The 19,160-nt window shown below is 40.9% G+C and overlaps 1 protein-coding gene across 1 annotated transcript in view; it reads right to left on the bottom strand.

Moving 5' to 3' along the window:
• sf3b3 (splicing factor 3b, subunit 3) overlaps positions 1 to 18,299 on the bottom strand; it is a 30,353-nt gene extending 12,054 nt beyond the window's left edge. The window contains exons 1-20 of the mRNA XM_084555331.1: positions 18,185 to 18,299; positions 17,437 to 17,579; positions 17,161 to 17,316; positions 16,779 to 16,949; positions 15,992 to 16,164; positions 15,539 to 15,680; positions 15,080 to 15,192; positions 14,633 to 14,770; positions 14,403 to 14,506; positions 13,964 to 14,129; positions 13,774 to 13,869; positions 13,120 to 13,192; positions 10,339 to 10,490; positions 8,349 to 8,504; positions 7,687 to 7,842; positions 6,589 to 6,732; positions 6,371 to 6,493; positions 5,998 to 6,152; positions 4,867 to 5,041; positions 2,310 to 2,515 (exon numbers count right to left, since the gene is read on the bottom strand). Of these exons, the coding sequence (XP_084411457.1) occupies positions 2,310 to 2,515; positions 4,867 to 5,041; positions 5,998 to 6,152; positions 6,371 to 6,493; positions 6,589 to 6,732; positions 7,687 to 7,842; positions 8,349 to 8,504; positions 10,339 to 10,490; positions 13,120 to 13,192; positions 13,774 to 13,869; positions 13,964 to 14,129; positions 14,403 to 14,506; positions 14,633 to 14,770; positions 15,080 to 15,192; positions 15,539 to 15,680; positions 15,992 to 16,164; positions 16,779 to 16,949; positions 17,161 to 17,316; positions 17,437 to 17,506 (2,669 nt within the window). The 5' untranslated portion in view covers positions 17,507 to 17,579; positions 18,185 to 18,299. The remainder of the gene's footprint in view (positions 1 to 2,309; positions 2,516 to 4,866; positions 5,042 to 5,997; positions 6,153 to 6,370; positions 6,494 to 6,588; positions 6,733 to 7,686; positions 7,843 to 8,348; positions 8,505 to 10,338; positions 10,491 to 13,119; positions 13,193 to 13,773; positions 13,870 to 13,963; positions 14,130 to 14,402; positions 14,507 to 14,632; positions 14,771 to 15,079; positions 15,193 to 15,538; positions 15,681 to 15,991; positions 16,165 to 16,778; positions 16,950 to 17,160; positions 17,317 to 17,436; positions 17,580 to 18,184) is intronic.
• Positions 18,300 to 19,160: the final 861 nt, after the last annotated feature.

Raw genomic sequence — 19,160 nt, 5'->3', positions numbered from 1 at the left:
CCAGTTTGGCAATATTTTGGTTATTTTAAGGGTGACAAGAGTCAGACCGATGTTGTCTGCTAACTTGGTGGCGAGTGAGCATATTAATTGGCTCTTGTCTCTTGATTAGTAGTCGGTTAAGTTTCGTTTATCTGCCGGCCGAGTGAGTGGCTGCTGACTATCGGTTAAGCAGGGATCCACGAGCAGCCGTTATGAGTCGGTTAAGTTTCGTTTCTCTGCGTATTGTGCGTAAGTGAGTGAGTGTCTGAGTGTTTGCCGGTTATATGAGCCGATAAATGCTATTGAATATGTCATTGTTATCATTTTTAAAAAATTAAAGTGACGGGTAAAAACGCAGGCATGCAAACTGGTCAGGGGTCAAAAAGGTGAGAAGAGTGCTCGAAGAGGGAAATGGCCACGAACCCCCCCCCCCCCGGTAAACAGAGATTTACAAAGACAACAGACTACAAATTCACTAATTTTTACCAAAAAAAAAAACTTTTGAGCCATTGAGCCTGAACAGCTCAATGGCTGTTTTTCCTCGGGCCTGAAGGGCATATTTCACTGCCGGGCCTTTATTTGACTCAAGCGCATAGCGGTCCAGGCCTTTATTGGAAGGAGGCCAGAATTAGAGGCAGGCCTTAATTTCTATTTGAGCAAAACGAACTACGAGTAGAATGAATAAAAACAAGATTTTGTGTCTATTTGAACCTATAAAATACTAGGTTCATTTATTGAAAACGTACCGTTACCATAACATGGTATGCATACAGAATATTAACAACAAATGAGCGGCGCGACGCGGTCGGAGCGCACTGAGGACAGTGAGTCCGCTGCCGGTCGGCAGTCGCGCCGGGAGCGAGTGGGACCCGTCCCTCCCCGCAGGGAGAGAGGGCGCAGTGAGCACTGATTCCATGACCCCAGGGACCCCAAGTGAGATGAGGGGGGTCGCTGTAAAGCTCGCGGCCGGAGCCGACGAGCCACCTTCGCCCTGAGCACTTACAGGCCGCGCACCGCCACGGAGGAAATGCGCCCGGCGGGGGCCGGCCGACGCCGGGGAGAGGTCCCGCTGAGGGGATCCTCCCACACCGTGCCGCCGAAACCCTGACCCGCCGAGATGACCGGCCTTTATTTACCTCCGCTGACAGCGAGACCGGCAAATGTTGGAGACCCGGCCGCTAATGGAATATAGGCCAATATTAGAGGATTTACGGTATATAGAACATTATATTATTATATTATGAAAATATATTAAAATAAAAGTCAAGAGTAGGCTACCCCCCCCCCCCCCCCCCCCCCAAATATTTTCTCCTCGGATTTGCACGAATCACATAAGTCACCCAATTTGGATTGAAAACGGCGAATTTCGCCGAAAGGTGAGGAGTTTGCATGCCTGAAAATGGGTTATGACGGGATTTTTTATGACCCTGTCAATCAAAATGACAGACAACGAAAAAGTCTAGCGCAACATCTGATCTCGAGGTACACGGCAGCAGTGCCATACGACAAAACATCAAAGCGATATAAAGAAATAGCAGATGCAGTTCAGCACAGTTGAGAAGTCTGGGCAGAATAGGTTAAAAAAAAAACTAATCAATAATTATCGATATCGACTGATATGAAACACTTATATCGTGATACATTTTTCGGCCATATCGCCCAGCCCTAATACTGAGTTAAATGCAAATTATTTACTGATCATAAATCTATGCAAGATTTCTGATTTCTCAATCTGACTGAAAACACCTCCTTATCTGGCCAGTCTGTTTTAATTATGGTGATTCTATGATTGGTTTGTTATTCTGACTAATAGTTGAATATTAATGTCCAGGTAATTTGGCTAGTGATACCAGAGAAGGTTCAGAAACCAGACGGTGTATATCTTGTATTTCAGAGGAGGCCCTTCAGTTGGCTATTGATTTTTGAAAGGCCGACTTAAGTGGAAGGCGCAACAAATGGGAAACAGTCCAGGGTCAGATGTTGGATTGCATTACCACCACTATACCACCCAGGAACACTAAAACAATGACCAGCGTTCCAGATGCGTCTGTTTGACAGCAGCCCCGAGTTTCTCTTCTTATTATGCAAGGTCCGTCCTACATAATCTCCACAATCTCTCGTCAAGACCCTTCCTTCCTGTTTATAAACCGTTTTATAACGCTTTAAGTGCCACTACGTCCATCTGTAAACAGCTATTAAACAGATTCAGTGTCTTAAGTTAAAGATGACGGTGTACTCTACACGCAGTGTTTTCCGTCTGATTCTTTCTTCATCTTTTGTTTCAAAGTAACTTTCCTATCTGTCCACAGACGTGTGGCGTGGATCCTTACCTAAACGCGGCTTCGTTCTGCTCCAGCTGCACCTGGTCCAACGTTGTACCCTGTATGGGGTTGACCAGTCGCACCAGTGAGGCCCACTGACCAGCTCCAGCCTTCGGTGAACCGAAAATAGCTTCAGGGAGATTCTCATTGAGGAATGCGGCTGCCATCTCAGCAGCCAGCTCTCTTTCATCCTCGCCAGCAGCCTCCACCATCTCCTACAGGGGCACAAGGGAGTTCATTTTTCTCAGTTGTTCGTCCTTTTAAATTGAATGCTTTTCATTTTTCAACCGTCAGATCAATCGAACAGACTATCTGAAGATGACCTACCCAGCTGTGAGCACCTGGGTCTAAAATAATGATTGAGGAAGTGGTTAGTCTTAATAATGAAAAAAGGACTCTGTTGGAGTTAAAATAAATAAATGCTGCCAGCAAAGGCATGTCTGTCTCTTCTGTATTTTATATCTTGTGAAAAGGCAGTTGATGGTACAAAAATCTAGAAATGAAAAAAAGAAGAGGTGCACACGGCCTGTAAATTGGTCACACATGTCCACTTAGGTTGTCAGCAAGAAGGTAAGTAAACTCTATTCATACAGCACCTTTTAGGCTGTGTTTTAGTCGATGTCTCACAATGCTTCACAACTAAAGACTAAAAATGAAATGACACACACACACACACACACACACACACAGAGTGTAGATGGCCAGACAAAAAACAAAACTGAGCCTAAACAAATGGGTCTTCAGCTGTCTTAAGTGCCCAGGGTGCACGGATATGAAGCCCCACAAAGTTTACAATCCATAACCTCAAAAGTGCAGTCTCTTTAAGTGTTGAGCCTGAAGCAATGCAGCTCTATAACAGTTTCTGCACAGAAATACGGCAAAGGACAAGATATTAGTAACAGAAACTTTCTGGTTTCCATTTGTTGAGTAACACTGACGAACTCTGTTTCAGTTGGCACTGGTTTGCTTTGAAAGTTACAGGGTTTCCCATACAATTTCATAACGAATCGGAAATATTTTTCCACGTTTCAAACAACGGTGTGCTTGCGTTGTTTTTCCTATTGCTCACGAAAGCATCTTTCTTCCTCTCCTCCCTAATGCCGCCTCCCCCCAGCTCACCTGCTCTGTACTGACTGATGTGAAGTTTTGTAGTGTTGTTCACTAATAAAAATATACGTTAAAGCCCAATGTTTGTGCTCTTGATTTTTTAGACCACGGCGATTTACAGTTATTTAAAGAGAGTTGGTCGAAACCCAGAAGAAAAGACCTGAAACTTAACGTGAACTAGCTCAACTTTATAAGTGCTCGCTAGCAAAGTTAGATTGAAAGTCAACTGTTTGCTATAAATTAGAATTATTCATTGATACTTCATTTAATCTTACATACGTTTGTCCATAGAATACAACGTCTCTGCAGCTTATGTTTAATATTCCTGTATATAAATTGCACAAGCTGCTGCCATTTGTCGCTAAATCCAATATTCTCGTTATTACGGTAATTTAAAGACGGACTGATACTAAGTGAATGATCATATATTATGTGGGATATACTGTATAAAGAGTTTTTAAATAGTTGGGATGTCATCATAATTAGGGGCTTTTATTAAGACTTATAAAAAAATAACAATACAATAAGCAATAAATAAAACGCCTGGGTCTTGTGACATTTTGTATTGTACTTTACTGTACTGGTATTGTTTTGTAGAATCTATTAATTATGAGCAAGAGACTGACCTGTGCAAATGTGATTTAATATAATCACAACTGTAATTGTACAAGTATGTGTTTGAAAAGTAGTTTAACCAACATTCAAAAAGCCAAGCAGCAACCAGAACCTTTTCTTTTTGGTTCAGTTTTGTGGTTGGACATTTCAGATGTGCTGTGCACAAAAATGAAGCTTTAGCAAAAAAAAACACAAGTATGGTAAGCTGGCAGGTGAATACAAGTCAGCCCAGGACCTTCTTGATTAATAACACGAGCTGGAATTTCAGCCACGTGCAACGTGAGCAAAGAGTGGAAAAAATGTGAAAAGACAATCAATCTTTATAAGTGAACCACTAAGCTACAGGCCCCGGCTTTAAATTTTGTGGCATGTCAGAAAAAGGCGGCACTGATGCTCAGTCTGGCTCTCTTAATGGCCTGGGTTACAATATACATCACTGGACAATTGCACCAAGCCGCACACAGCAGGTTATTTCTCATTATGCCTCTTGTGTAGTGTAGCACTGTTAAAGCTGTTTTCGGGCCCAAGGTCAGTATGATCTCTCACAGAGGCAGGATTGAACCTATTCCACAAATACTTGTGGCGGGTCACTTTCCCACGAGACAGAGCACAGGCACATCAAAGTGTCCCTTACGAGAGAAAGCCCTTCTTTTAAAGCTCTAACCGGGAAAAATAAGGAAATATCATCTCTTTGGATATAACTTTACTAACCAGAATAGCATCTTCCTGCTCCACTAAATGTATTACTGTGAACAATCAAAGCCTGATTTTAACGTTACCAGTTGGGGCGGGACTGTTTATTGCTTCAATTAACCCGTTATGCACTGGACACCGCACTTCATACCTCAGCCATCTGTTGCTTTCTCTGAGCTTTGGTCGCCTCGGTGTACGCGTTGTGGTCAGTCTCGATCAAAATGAGGTTGTTGGTCTCCGGGTGGATTACAAATTTCCTGGGAGTGTACTGCAGGGGAAAGGCCACCTGGTTGAAGACGGCTCCCAGTTTCTCCAAAGCCAAGATTCTGCCAGACAGGAAGGAAAGACAGTTACAAATCGTTCTGAGCGTAAAGGGTACGAGCACAGCCTGCTCCACCGCAAACCTGTTGGCCATGAGGAATTTAGATCCAATGTTTTTATTTCTTGGCTGCATACATGTACACCTAGAGAGCGACGGGACTTAAAAGACCTTTCTATTTCAAGAATCTGACAAATAACAAAACAAGAGAGGCTTCACAACATAGGGGAAAAAGACGAAACATATTCAAAGTTTTTGAGCAGTTTAGTTTCTAGGTAAATTTTGCATTAAAGTTGTGTGAGAGTTAGGATATTGTATTCTTTGTAAAGCCTTTAACAGAGTCTTGTATTCTACCCAAGAACAGAAACAAGAAGTTTTAAACGGTTTTAATTTCTCTTTAACATATGCTGTGTCCTCAGCTCTGAAACTAAAGACTAACACTTAAAGGACCTTAAAGACATTGAGCACAATATTAAGCGACACCATTTTCCTTCCATTCTTTAAATCTGTAGGTAAGGATCTTAAGTTATACATCATAACAGGTTTTTCTTTTGAATGTCCTGTCTCCTGTTCTATTTAGAACTAAGTATATATTAAAAATATGTTTTTTATCTGTGCTGCCTTGAAATAATTTAACCAGTGAGCTTGTTTCAGCCCTCTAAAAAAATGTATTTCCTTTCACATTAGACAAAGAAAAGCAGCAATCCTTACATATTACAAGCTGTAACAGGGAACATTTGGCATTCTGTCTTGAAAACAACTTAAAAAATGTCATATAATGAATTAATTATTGTCGTAAAACATATTGATTCATGGATTATTGCAAATCTGGACCATCGTATCAAATATGACTAACAATAAGCGGCTGAATAGCAACTTATTTTTTGTCCTGTACCCGTTTCAAACTATATTTTTTATTCATTTTTTTACACATGCAGAAAGTGTTGCAGTGTGCATCCATACCTCAGCGTGTTGGTGGAGATGGCCACTATGCCTTCAGGACACTGCTCAGAGGCAAAGCCAGAGGCGTACTCCAGAGTCTCATATGACAGAGGGGTCAGGTGGAAGCGGGACTGGTACGAGTAGCTGAGCCAGGAGCGACTGGACATCGCCAGCACCTGTCAGGAAGAGGAAAGACTTTTTTTTTAACAGCAATTCATCTTAAGATTTAAGATGTCAACCTTTTAAAATACAAGAAAAATTAAAATCTCCACTCATTAATTTTATGCTTCAGCGTCGTACTTCGTTTGACCAGAAAAATAAACTATTTACAGATTTGTAAACAAATTGGAAATATGTTAATGTGCTGGGGTTTTTTTTTGTAAATGATACATACAGCTTCTTGTCCCTGCATCCGGACTCTGAACAGTTTGACAGGTCTGGACCCAAGGTAGCGGGTTCTGGTATCTGACAGGTCACCGGTGACTGGGTCCAAAACAGTTCTCAGCAGCACACCGTTCTGACAGAGGGGATTAAAAAATAGAATATTTTTTTATAGAGTTGAGTTATAAAAGCCGCATTCCTGTCATCAGTTGAGAGAGTGTGAAAGAATACCTGAAGCCCAATGTTGAGGTAGAGGAAGCCGATGGTTCCCTTTTCTCCAAGCTCGTCTTGTTTCTCGACCCCTCCCATCTCAACGATACACAGACTCTCGGGCTGAGCTGGAAGGGCCTGCATGCTCAACGGCTGCAGACAGTCCTGTTTGTGATGAAAATCAGGGTTAGCGCTATTCTGATAGATACAGATGACTCCATGTCTCAGACAAACGTTGAATATCAGAGGAGGTTCATTTAAAGTAGAATTTACAGGTCATTATTTCAGACTTTAGGAAGCATCCAATCTCAAAATAACTCAAGAAATCAAACTAAATCAGGCAGAACTGTGAATATGTTTGGCATTTCTCATCAAACACGTCATTGTTAAAATAATCAGGGATATCACTTTTCTAAATGCCTCCAGGACTTTTGTCATGATACCACCACCAGAGCTTTGTTTCTCTCACGGGAAAAACAAGGCGCCTATTTAAAACAAAGCGTTGCTGGATGGGATGCAAAGTGACAACCGTGTTTAGCAGCAAAATTCAGTTGCAACCCGTCAACTCACGCTTGAATAAACATACAATTTTTGTTACCCTGTAATCAGCCAAGACAAGGAGCAGTGCATTAGCCAAATATTTAAATTAAAAAATCCAAGAAGAAACAAGCACGTGCAAAATCTGGCACCATTTCATTGATACTCTCGCAGGATTTCAGACTTCTGGCAAAATTTGCAGTTTGTAGATCAGGGTGAACATTTTAGACAAATATTTTCAGGTCAAAGGCCAGTGACAGGCCATCCTAGCGGGCAGCTGAAAGAACGGAGTCAAATTTCATTCCAAATAGGGAAGGGGATAACGGTTACTTGAACAAGCACAGACATTTCTAATTACTGACCAGAGGCAGGGAAAAAAATGGCCAAAGGGGATTCTTATCAATCACTGACAAAGAGGATAAGAGGAAATGACATAAAACTTGCCAACACCTATCTCACGACCATTTTCTCCCCCCAAAAAACACTTTAGACTGCTTTAAGCCGACACACAAAACATATCATAACATCACAAGTTCAGCTGGTTTCTCAGTTTCATTCACATGGGTGATTTTCCGTTCATACCGAAGGATCCAGGGAGATGATTCGCACAGTGTTGTCAACAAGTCCGACAGCCAGGAACCGGGAGCGTTGCTCACCGGGCGGAACGTTGGCCAGGCTCATGCAGACCACGTCTGCAGACATCTCCTTCCTCTCTGTGTACTCGTTCAGCTGGCCGGACTAGAGAAGAAGAAAGGGGGGAGATAAAAAAAAGAAGTCATCTCAGTCCATTCCTTCATTTATTATGGTGGCTGAAATCGATTTAGCTTTAGATTTAATATTAGCTGGATGTCACACACTGTTCAAGGAAACAAATAGAGCTAATGATGCTTCATTTTGACAGTCAATTCAAGAGAATTCTGCCAACAATACTTATTAATACTGTGTGTTAATGTTCTATCCTCCCCCCCCCCACTATCTTATTCTATCACTGTCAAAAAAAAAAATCCAGTTTCATAAAACAAATTAACTAATATTTAAATAAACTAAGATAAATGTTCAATATAGACCCACATTCTGGACTCTCAAGTGTCCCTGTAAGTCAGCATAGTACCACTATTTTATCACTATTTGTGTTTTAGTTGAATCTAATAGAAAACACAACAAAATTAAATTGTAGAATAGATCTATAATAAGACCACGTGATTCTTTGAGTTGTCCACGTGCAAACATATCAACTCTCTCACCGGGTCCATCTCAAAGTAGACGAGCTCCCCTCCGGTGAGGGCGATGACCACTTGCCGCTGGTTCACAGCGCAGCGGACGATTGTTTTTTTACCGGGGGTCTTCCACTCATTCACACGCTTGTCAGCTCGGATGTGGCGGATGCCATCTGGGTAAACCTGTAGGGAAAAGGGAGGAGGAGGAGGAGGAGGTAAGAGCAAACGAGGTAAGACCGAGATAATACACAAAGAAAAGTACATGATGGGATTGTTTGTCGCCAGCATTGCTTTACATTTCTATAGTCACTTTTCTTTTTATTCCATCATTACTTGCATGTCGCAGCTAATAGTCAAGGAAGGAAATGAAACTCATCATAAGATGTATTGGAGTTTCAAATTGTACGCATAAAGTGTTCTTTTTAAATACTTATCATAGGAACACAAAGACAACTGGACACACAGCGATGACTGGAAGTTAAAGTCAAAACGCTCTTAGAACTACTCTTTACTTAACTAATAACTTTTTTATTGTTTGATTTAACAGACTTTTATTGTAATTTTTATATTTCTTTTATTTATTAAGTGATGATAGTAAGAGAGACTTTCAAAGCAGTTTTTACTGTGCACATGCCAATAAACTAGGGATGCAAATTATCGAGTAATTCATTAATCGATAGTTTTTTCATCTTATCGATCGATGATCGATTAATTGATAAGCGGCAATTTTTCTGAGGCTGAATTTCCCTCTGAATAGGTTCTATCTACAGAATATGTTTGATATGCTACCAAAATGTTATTCCCTGCCCTCAAGTAAGCTCAGAATAAATCTTTAATTAATTATAAAATAATTAGTATAGTAACACAAACTACAGCTAATCTGCACAAAAAGTTATATTTTAAATGAATAGCTTATAAATAGAACAATTATACACTGACTTGTAACCAAAACAGTCACAAGAAACAGTGAAGCAATTACATGACTTGTGTTAAAAATATACTTGGTGATGCATGATGTCCACTTCATTGGACACATGGTTAAATGTATTTTTCTACATATTGGAAGTAAAAATTTCATATTCCAAACGGATAATATGCTTCCTTAGAAGTTACTGTATATCATCATTTTTTTTTTTTTTTTTACCTATGTGGTTCTTCAAGAATAGAAGCTTTGACAGGATATACCAGCAGTGGTCGGCACGGATGGCTTTTTAGCGGCCACGTTGGATTCAGAGGAAGTTTACTTGCAGTTACACCGACTCACCACTGAAAAGACCTTAATGGAGTAGGGCAGCAGAGAGCACTCTAGAGGCTGATATGCAGTTCCACCGTAGAAACCATTGCATTAAAGAGAAAATTACTTTTTAGTAGCTGTCCACTGTTGTGACCGCTATGCACGAGAGGGCTAATGAAAGATTTATTCTGAGCTTACTTGAGGGCAGGGAATAACATTTTGGGAGCATATCAAACATATTCTGAACCACTCGCTGTTTGTAGCACGACTTAATGTGACATATTTAGGTGGTAATTTAACGAAGTTGTGGAGTTGTTGTACTTTAAAATACTTCCACATATTGTGCATTTGGCGTCGTTGTTGTCATTGACCAACTTTTGCCCTCTTCATCCTGTCAGTGTACCGCTTCTCGTTTGTCTGTTGTTGTCGTCGTCAGAGCCCTGCTTCGCTTGTGTTCCCGCGTGTGCATCAAGTACGTCTGGCATCAAGAGCGCCCCCACGAGGACTGCCGGGGAATTACGGGTTCAAAATGCAATTAATTGCAATTAATTAATTTTAATCGAGTAATTTCTTATCGACAATTAATCGATAATCGATTAATTGCTTGCATCCCTACAATAAACATATTGAAATCTTAATATGGACAGCTTTTTGTTATCTATGAAGTTTTTTTTAAAGTAGTAATAACATTTTATTACTCTTATATTTACAGTATAAAACTGCTTTTGCTTTTCTTTGACGCCTCTCAGCATATAGCCGATAACGAAGGTACATTTCACCCACTTGCACCAGCGCGTCCTCGCCCAGCAGTGAGCAGGAGAGAGTGGGCGTCGTTCCCAGAAACCCGGAGTCCGTCACTTCCTCTACAGTCTCCCCGATGGACAGAACCAGAGTAGCGTTGACGAAAGACACAATAATGTAGGCGTCAAACTCGTCTAGTGAACAACAGAGCAGAAGACAAGAAAGAGATAATTAACAATGGCCATTCAAAGCATAATCACATTAATTGTTTTGTTTTTTTTTTTAAACAGGCTGATGGAGTCTTTCACATGCGCTTAACCCATTCAGACCGGATCACGCATCTATGCGTAGTTACCATTAAGGCCGGCAAACGCGTCTGTGTCATTTTGAGCGTTGTCGCCTTTTTCGAGGCACATGGCAAATTATATGCACTGTGATTGGCTGAAATATTCTTGGGGTGAGTGACAGAGATGCTTAGGGATTTTTTTTAAACTCATGTGACTAATAAAACGCTTTGTGATTGGTCGAAATAAGCCTACACGTGGAGTATGTTTTGGTCGAAAATTTTAAACACCGTGCTAGCGATCCGTCATGGCTGACTCAAGTGAAGGAAGTGATATTGACAAAGTAATTGAAAAAATAGATCTTTACTGATTTTCAAAATTTTAAAAAAATGTTTGGTGTTTATTGATTTTTAAAAAAAATTAATTTGAAGATTATGCCCAAGCAAGTCAGTCACGTTGAAAGCCAAAGAAGTAAGCTGTCAAATGCTTTTTATCTCATGTTTTTATCTGCTACAGAGCCTGAGAAATTAAGGTTTTAGTAAGCGTTGACATATTTTGAAAAACCTCAGGTTTTGAGAGGGGGTTAACAGAAGAGTATTTAGGCCTGAATGGGTTAATTCCTCGCATGTGTTCAATATTTATTCTCCTACTTATTAAATAAATGAAAATGTGGCAGGTCACGGCTGGGGGCTCACCTTTGGCCTCATTTTTTTTTCTCAAAAAAAAAAAAAATCAAACAAGGCTGAAACAACACACTTACTTCCCTTGGAAGTGCATGTATGGATCAAACTGCGACACAGGGGGGGGGGGGGGCAAAAAATGGTGAGAATGTTTTTCCACCCAAAGGGATGTGTATGTATTTTTTGTAACACAAGTAATGTGTTGGTATAGGAGTTGCTTGACCCAAGTCACGGGTAAAAAGGGGTTTCATAAACAAGCTTGGCTGGCCAGATTATTTAGAAATGGTTTCACTCGTTTAAGACAACACGGCAGGGCCGGCCAGTGCAAAAACTTCCTTTTTCATTTGACAACATTTGAACAAAAAGGATTAAGACTGGAGAGTCCTATCCCAAGAGGACCTACACAGTGAATGTTGTGGATTTTGTTTCCATGTAAAAAAGAAAAATATGCATGGAAACTATCATACCACAAAACTAAGTAATGACCATAAATGCAACTCTCTGCTGTCCATATAACAAACATTTTGAAGTAGTGACCAACTAATGTATTGTCCAACTATATGTAACACAATAAAAAGTGACCTTCAGGTTTGGGGACAGTTTAAACTTGTGTCACATTCAAACAAGCGAGCAAAATCCAGTCGCAGCGTCACCTCTGCGCCACTAGAGGTCACTGCATCTGAGGTTTAACCGACACTTGCTGCTTGCACCTGTCAGCTAATAAAAATCACCAGGAAAATTAAACTAAAGACGTTCTGCTAACTGAAAGTGTGCTGCTAAATGCAGCAACCAAACATAAAACAACACTGACAACATTATAGATAAAGCTTATCAAGTAAAAACAGCATCTGACTGCAAGAGCTGAGACTCCCTGATGGAGAATCATTACAAATTAATTTTAGACCGTCGTGCATTTGTATAGTAATATGCAGCTCGTATCAAGTAAAAAGATCATAATATTCTATAAGCTTGTGTTGTGGTTTACATTAGAGAAACATCTTTTCAATGTAAAACCTGGATTTTGCATTTGTGCTGAGATCAGAGTAATTGATAGACTCTTCATTTTTTATTCAGAGAAGAGACATGAAAAAACTCATCATTTTCACAGCCAGCAAAGAATAAAGAATGAGGGGTTAAAATGTCCAGACCTAGACAACTGGTCCACCTTTAAAAGCAACTTGAATAATCTGAAACTGCAGCCTATTGAGAGGCGGTGTAAAACCTCAACTACACACCCAGAGGTCTTCTTACGCCACTTTCTGGTCTGCTTGAAGCGCACACATACACTTGCTTCCCTTGTAGCGTAGTGTCAGTACTTTTCCTCACATAAACATGGATGCAGAAAGTATAATGCTACCTTAACACAACTACTACTCTGTTTGTCAGAAGCCTTGCTGCTGCGGACAGTTGTATAATGAATTGCAATGTGAAACACAAGAGAAGATAGACAGGGGATATTTTGGTTTGCATTACCAGCCATGAGGTAATGCAAACCAAAATATCCTGTGGATAACCTTACAGCTGTCTGGGGGTTTGGTAAACTCATTTTTACACTGACATTTTTTGAGCAAATTAAATCTGAGGTGGTGTCAAATTTATGTCAGCAGATGGTCTTGGTTTGACAGGTCTAGTTTAGTGTGCAGCTGTGTTTTAGGACCTCTTAAGATTTATTTTCAAAACTGCAGCAAAGAAAACACACATGTTATGTGCTAGAGCAAGAACTCATGCTTTTTTTTTTTTTTTAAAGAAAACTGTGATTTATTCTGACAGCCATGAGTGGATGTTTTAAGTTTGTACAGTAAAACAGTGAGACGTAAATTTGACTTGTTGGAAGCGGCCCAGAACAGGAATGTTATTACCTTCTACGTGTCTGCGTACCGTCCACACGGCGTTGGGGTTACCGGGAAGCTCAGACACAGCCATCTCTGAGACCTGGCAGGCACAAACAGAGACGTGGTGAGTTCAAATCAATAACGCAAAACATGATGCGATTCTCCAACGTGAAGAAGTGAAATGAATAATTCTAAGACTGTTGGTCAGATGAAAAATGTTTAATAAATGAAACTAGCCTGCTTTATGCAGATTTACATCGTAAAGTATATCACAGTTTTTAACTATATCGCGGTTCATCTATTAAAACCTAAATAAGTCCTGTTATTCAGACATTATTTAAATTAATTATTATTTATAAATAAATTTTCTACTGGATTTTCAATACTTTTATTACATAGGTCACTTAATTTTAGATTCCCATGCCTTTGTAAAGTATATGCACATATACGTTTAATTTTTTTGTTATGGTTTACACTGAAGAAATGATTGTTTTGACCCAAGCTCAGTTATTCAGTAGAATAAAAACTCTAGATTTTTGCATTTGTGCTGAGATCAGAGTGATTAATAGACTCTTCAGTTTTTATTCAGAGAAGAGACATGAAAAAACTCATCATTTTCACAGCCAGCAAAGAATTAGTCTATCCATACGTCTGTGTGCATGATTAAAAGTGAGCGTGTACCTCGAGTCCGTGCCGAAGGACCCTCAGAGTAGACCTGGGTCCCCGTCCACAGGCTACATACAGCTGAGGTGTGTCTTCGTTGGCCAAATCAGCAATCTGTCAAAGACCAGGAGGAGCAAATTACAGTCAAATCAACCCTAAATGTTGCCGATTAATCTGTGTTCCAGTGAATCAAAACGGGCACGCTCACCTGACAGGACATGATAGGTGACAGGTTCTCCTGCTCGTCCACAAGCACCAGGTTTTTGAGTGGGCGAGGCTGGAAGAAGAAGGTGTCTCCCTCTTCCAGCGGCATTGCGGAGGAGAACTCAGGCTCGTCGTCGTCGTCACCCAAGTGAGCGATTTGGTAAAGGTAACTGAAGGTAACACAGATAGAACAATGTGAGCAATGGAGGTATGGACTTAGACTTTATTGTCTGAAGTAACGAAATAGAGACAGAAGTAAATATATACTAAATATATAGAAGGAATAAGGTGTAATAGTGTGGATGGAGGAGCATTAAGATGAATAACACAGAGTAGGTTTGACAGGAAAGCAAAAGAAAAGTGCTAAACTAGGCATACAAAAGGCTAGAAGAGGGGATACTAACATACTTCAGGATACACCTGATGTATAGTCTGAAACTTACTGGTTTCCAAACTCTGAAGAAACAAACAGGAAGCCAGTCTTCAAGACACACATGGCTGTTGCCACCGGGATCGTGTCGAAGTACTTCAGCCTGATTTCTGTGACCTAAGAAATGTCAATCACATAAGAACAATTTCAACCAGAGAAGCAGCAGCAAGACAAGTTTAAGACATTTAACAGAATGACACTATTAATAAATAACACGAGAAGACTGCATCGTAATCAGCTCACCATTTCTTCGTCTGTTTCTAGAGTAACCTTGAAGATGTCGCCCTGCTCGGTCTGGGCCAGGAAGAAGAACATGGACTTGGTCTTGTGGGTGGCGGAGCAGACGAATATCATGCCACGCTCTGGGTCGTCCAGGTCATTCTGGAGGGATGGAACGGAACAGGAGGGAGAGAATTAAATAAACGCAGAAATTACAGGTAAAAGTCACTTGAGCAATAACCACACTTCTACATAAACAGTTCAGAAAACTTTATTTGTCCCCAGGGGGCAACTTGAATCTGTCATGGTTCTCCTTTTTTTGGATATCTTCCAACTCTACTTACTAAACTAAACTTTAAATCTATGCTGTATTGATTTAATGCTCATAGAACGATGTGACAAAATCAGCACGGGACGTCCAGCAGTAGAAATATTCGCTCTTCGTGGTGTTTTCCTGTAGAAGGCACTCACCCTGCGTCGCGGGATGGGACAGCGGATGTCGGGCTGGTCTCCAAAATTCTTGTACGTGATGTAGTTTTCTGAGCAGATGAGAACACCGCTGGGCCCATCTGACCCTCCAGGAACTAGACAGAGACAAGGACATTAGTGGAGAGTGTAAATAATGATAACAGTGGTTTACTATAACTAAATACAGAAAATGTGTGTTACTGTCTTAACAATAAACTTGGGCTGAGATCAGAGAAGTTGAATCTTTCTCCATTCTTAATCAGAGAAGAGACATGACAAGCTCATCATTTCTACAACACCTTGATGTATGCTAAAAGTCTTAATCCATGCTTGCTCAATTTTATTTTACAGCTGCATGCAGGCTTTTCAGGTTTCACGTTTTCAGGAGGTTGAAAGCAGCTGATAACTGGTAGAACTCTTGTTACAGCTCAGAGATACGACCACCGATGCCTAAATTCTTACCAGTGATGAGGAAATTCCCGTGTTCCTCCAGCGCCTCGCTGTACTTGCGGACCACGTGGTTCAAGCCGAGATCCAGCTCGTAGAAGGTGAGGGTCTGTTGCGTGTTGGCGGCTGCTTCACCTGTCGGGTCATTGTCAGCTTCCTGGAAAGATCACACTCACATGATCAGACAGGATCAGAGGTCATTGGGGTATGTCATTCAAAAGGCTCAAAGGCTCAAGAGTTCTGAAGAAAGGTTTGTGCCTGTGATTTTTCATGACTCTAAAGAATCAAGCCTTCTGCTGAGATCAGAGATGATAAATGTTTCTCCAGTGACAGTCAGAGAAGAGACATGACAAACTCATCACATCTACAACAGTCTGATATGTGTGAAAAACCCTCCGGGATCCAAGAGGACTATCTGTGGCCTTTCTTTAAGGATTAACCTCGTTTTTTTCCTCCCTACTACCTTACCTCATAGTCCATTTCTAAGCAGGCAAACATTGGATTCTCAAAGCCGACGTCGACTCCAACGACATGGTAGACCAGTGTGTTCGCCTTGTGTGCTTCCAGTGGAGAGGAGATGGTCAGTCTTGCGGCGGCATCTCTGTTCAGAATGTAAACCAGCTTCTGTTTCTCGATGGCTCCTAAAAAGATGAAGGATAAGACACAGACCCGGTGGTTGATTTCATTTAAACAGGTTTAGAATATTAATTATATACAGAAGTTTCCTTTAGAGTTCAAATAAGGTCATTTCCGTAGCAGTTTATTATTATAAATTAAACTCTGCTGTCACACTGACAGGAGTTGTCACCAGTGTAACTACGTAGTTACTGAATATATCATCCAAGCAACTCATGGACATAGGTTGGTGATGTCAGGACCTTTTCTGGTAACTTGCAAATAACAGAGCTGACTGTCTTTGAATCAAAGACATTTAATTTAAGAAGGAAATCTGACTTAGCTGTAGTCTGATCAAAGCTTAAGCGGTGCGGTTTAAATCCAATTTTAAGCATAAGCCGAGACTGCAGAAAAGAAAAGTTCTAAGAGCCAAGCCAAAATTAGCTTTGCATGTTTTCCATCATTTTGTGATTCACATTATTTACAAAATATAGTGTATATGCTCTACAGATATTCTGATCATTCCCCTTTTTCTGTGCCCCAGTCTTGGATTACACTGCACAGCGAGCAACCTGGAAAAAAAGAACCTCGTTCACACAAATGTTCTACTTAAACTCAAAGAGTTAACCGTAACTGTTACCTATCATAACAGCTCTGCCTTTTGGGTCGACAGCAAGGAACTGTCCTGGGACGATGCGCCGGCAGCCGCTCTTTCCAAAAGTTTCCTGGTGGATCTTCTCAAACATGTTTTTGGATGGATGATACTCCAGGATGACGATACGACCGCTGTCACTTCCGACAACAATGTAATCTGTGAACAGACATACAAGCAAGCATTAACGCATCATACGAAGATAACAACTCAATATTTCATGATCATTTTGATCTAATACAACCAAGATCAAACATGTCAATTCCAACATTAGATCTCAGGGAAGCTATGAGACCTGAATTTAAATATAGAGGTAATGTTATTGGTCACAAACTCATGCATGTATGGGGACGCAACTTTGGTTACATACCTTTGGTTCCTCCAGTGAGTCTGAAGGCCATCAGGGATCTTACGATGCCAAACGCTTCCACTGTGAGTAGAGTGTGCACCTTTCCCGTGTTGGCATCTGGCCGCAATAATTCCAGGATCTTTCCTCTAGAAACAACAATCTCCTGCATCTTGGTTCCTACCGAAACAAAAAACACCACATTTCAATAGGTGCCCTGTAAAGGGTTACGAGCCATCCAACCAGGAAGAGAGAGAGAGAGACAGCAGGGAGACAAGGATCCATCCGGAGCAAACTCACCTGAGAAGTTTCCATGGATGGCATGGGTGATGCCGGTGGCGCGCTGCAGGGTGATGTTGTACAGAAACATGGCTCCTTCTTAGTGGCTTCCACACGCAAGCTTATTCTGGGGCAGCTAAGTGAGCGCTTGGCCCGGCTCAAAACTGCAACAACCACAACAACAATAGTGCATAAGCATTAAGAAATCAAGGAGTTTCTAATTAAAGCTAACAATTCGCTAATTGCTAATGAAGCTAGCTTAAGCTACGCGGCTCCACTGTTGAGAAATACGGATTTTATTTAAGAGGGACATTACAAAATAAGCAGAGTTGCATCTGCTTAACAAATGCACGTGCTTCACGTTGATTCTATAAAAAAAGAATAGAAATAAACTAAGGCGCTAACGTGACTGTTTACATCCCTGCAACAGCTTTAGCTAGCATTAGCTAGCTAGCAGAACTAAACGTTAGCAGCATAGATAATAAGGAAATTAACCTTCAACATTAGCTGTTGTTTGCTAACTGAATTATTTTGCTTGTAACCCAGGGAAAAGAGCAACACATAGCCAAGTAACTTGACTTTAGCATAGGCGACTCGTGCTAACTTCCATTCAACCGGCGTAGGAGAGCCCATTCATATAAAGCGCCACTTTTGACGCGTCCTCTACTTTCTTTCTATATCGTTTAACATCGGGCGCACTTTACACGCATACAATACAATGTCCATCTGATTGGGGACAAGCCATAGATTTGTAGAATACAATATTTACCGGCGTGTTAAATAAGATGATTCTGATTTCGGGTGGATAAAGTTTCATTTACACAAACAATTTCCCTGCAACTCCGGGAAGCCGACGATGAGCGGCCGTTGGTGGGTCCTTCATCAGCCAAAACGTCGTCATGATGGGTGGCCCGCCCAGCGCCTGATAGAAATGTGAGACTTGCAGTAGCACAGTCTGTCCAGCAGATGACGACAAAGACCCAAAGGTTTAAAGGCTCTTAGCGATTTCTTACCACTTTTATTTGACTTTGTTTTGTTTGTTTTTCCTTTTATTTTGCAGGCTTCATTATTGGCACAATAATAATCCATTATAAACTTTGATAGCTTTTAGAATTCCACATCTATTAGATGGATAGATTCATCACACAGAAACAGATATGAAAGATATTTAAGTTATATAATCATAGTATATATAATATGTAATAATATGTAAAAAAAATATACAGTGATATCAGCAATGACCACAGTCCAGTTGGTTTCTCACAGGGAGGCGTTGTAGATGCGTACGGGACAAACAACCTCCTCAACCTGTCCGTGGAGCAGGACAGAGACAGCAGCCTGTCACTGAACAAGCTTCTCTGCCTGACTCTGGTGTGGTGGACATTGTTCACGATCGACTGGATTTTGTTCAAGGTCCTAACATCTGCCACTGATGTCAGGACTCCAGCTCTGCCCCTTCCACAGAGCCCGCCTTCTGTATCAGTTTGTCCAGCCGTGAGGTGCCCTTCTTCTTAGTGCTGCCTCCCCAGCACACCACAGAGTAGAAGAGGGTACTGGCAACGGAAGTCTGGTACAACATGTCCAGCAGCTTCCAGCAGACATTAAATTACACATTTTTAACCTTATATACCCATGTCCTGTTACAAATAGGATTTCACTTCTATATACCTCTAGTACTCAATACTCTGATATGTCCATCGATGCAAACTCATTGCAATAAAGTCAAACAAGAAAGCAAAAGAACA

Source organism: Chelon labrosus, assembly GCF_963514085.1.
Source record: "Chelon labrosus genome assembly, chromosome: 11".
Taxonomy (NCBI): domain Eukaryota; kingdom Metazoa; phylum Chordata; class Actinopteri; order Mugiliformes; family Mugilidae; genus Chelon; species Chelon labrosus.
This window is presented reverse-complemented; position numbering and strand designations above follow the sequence as displayed.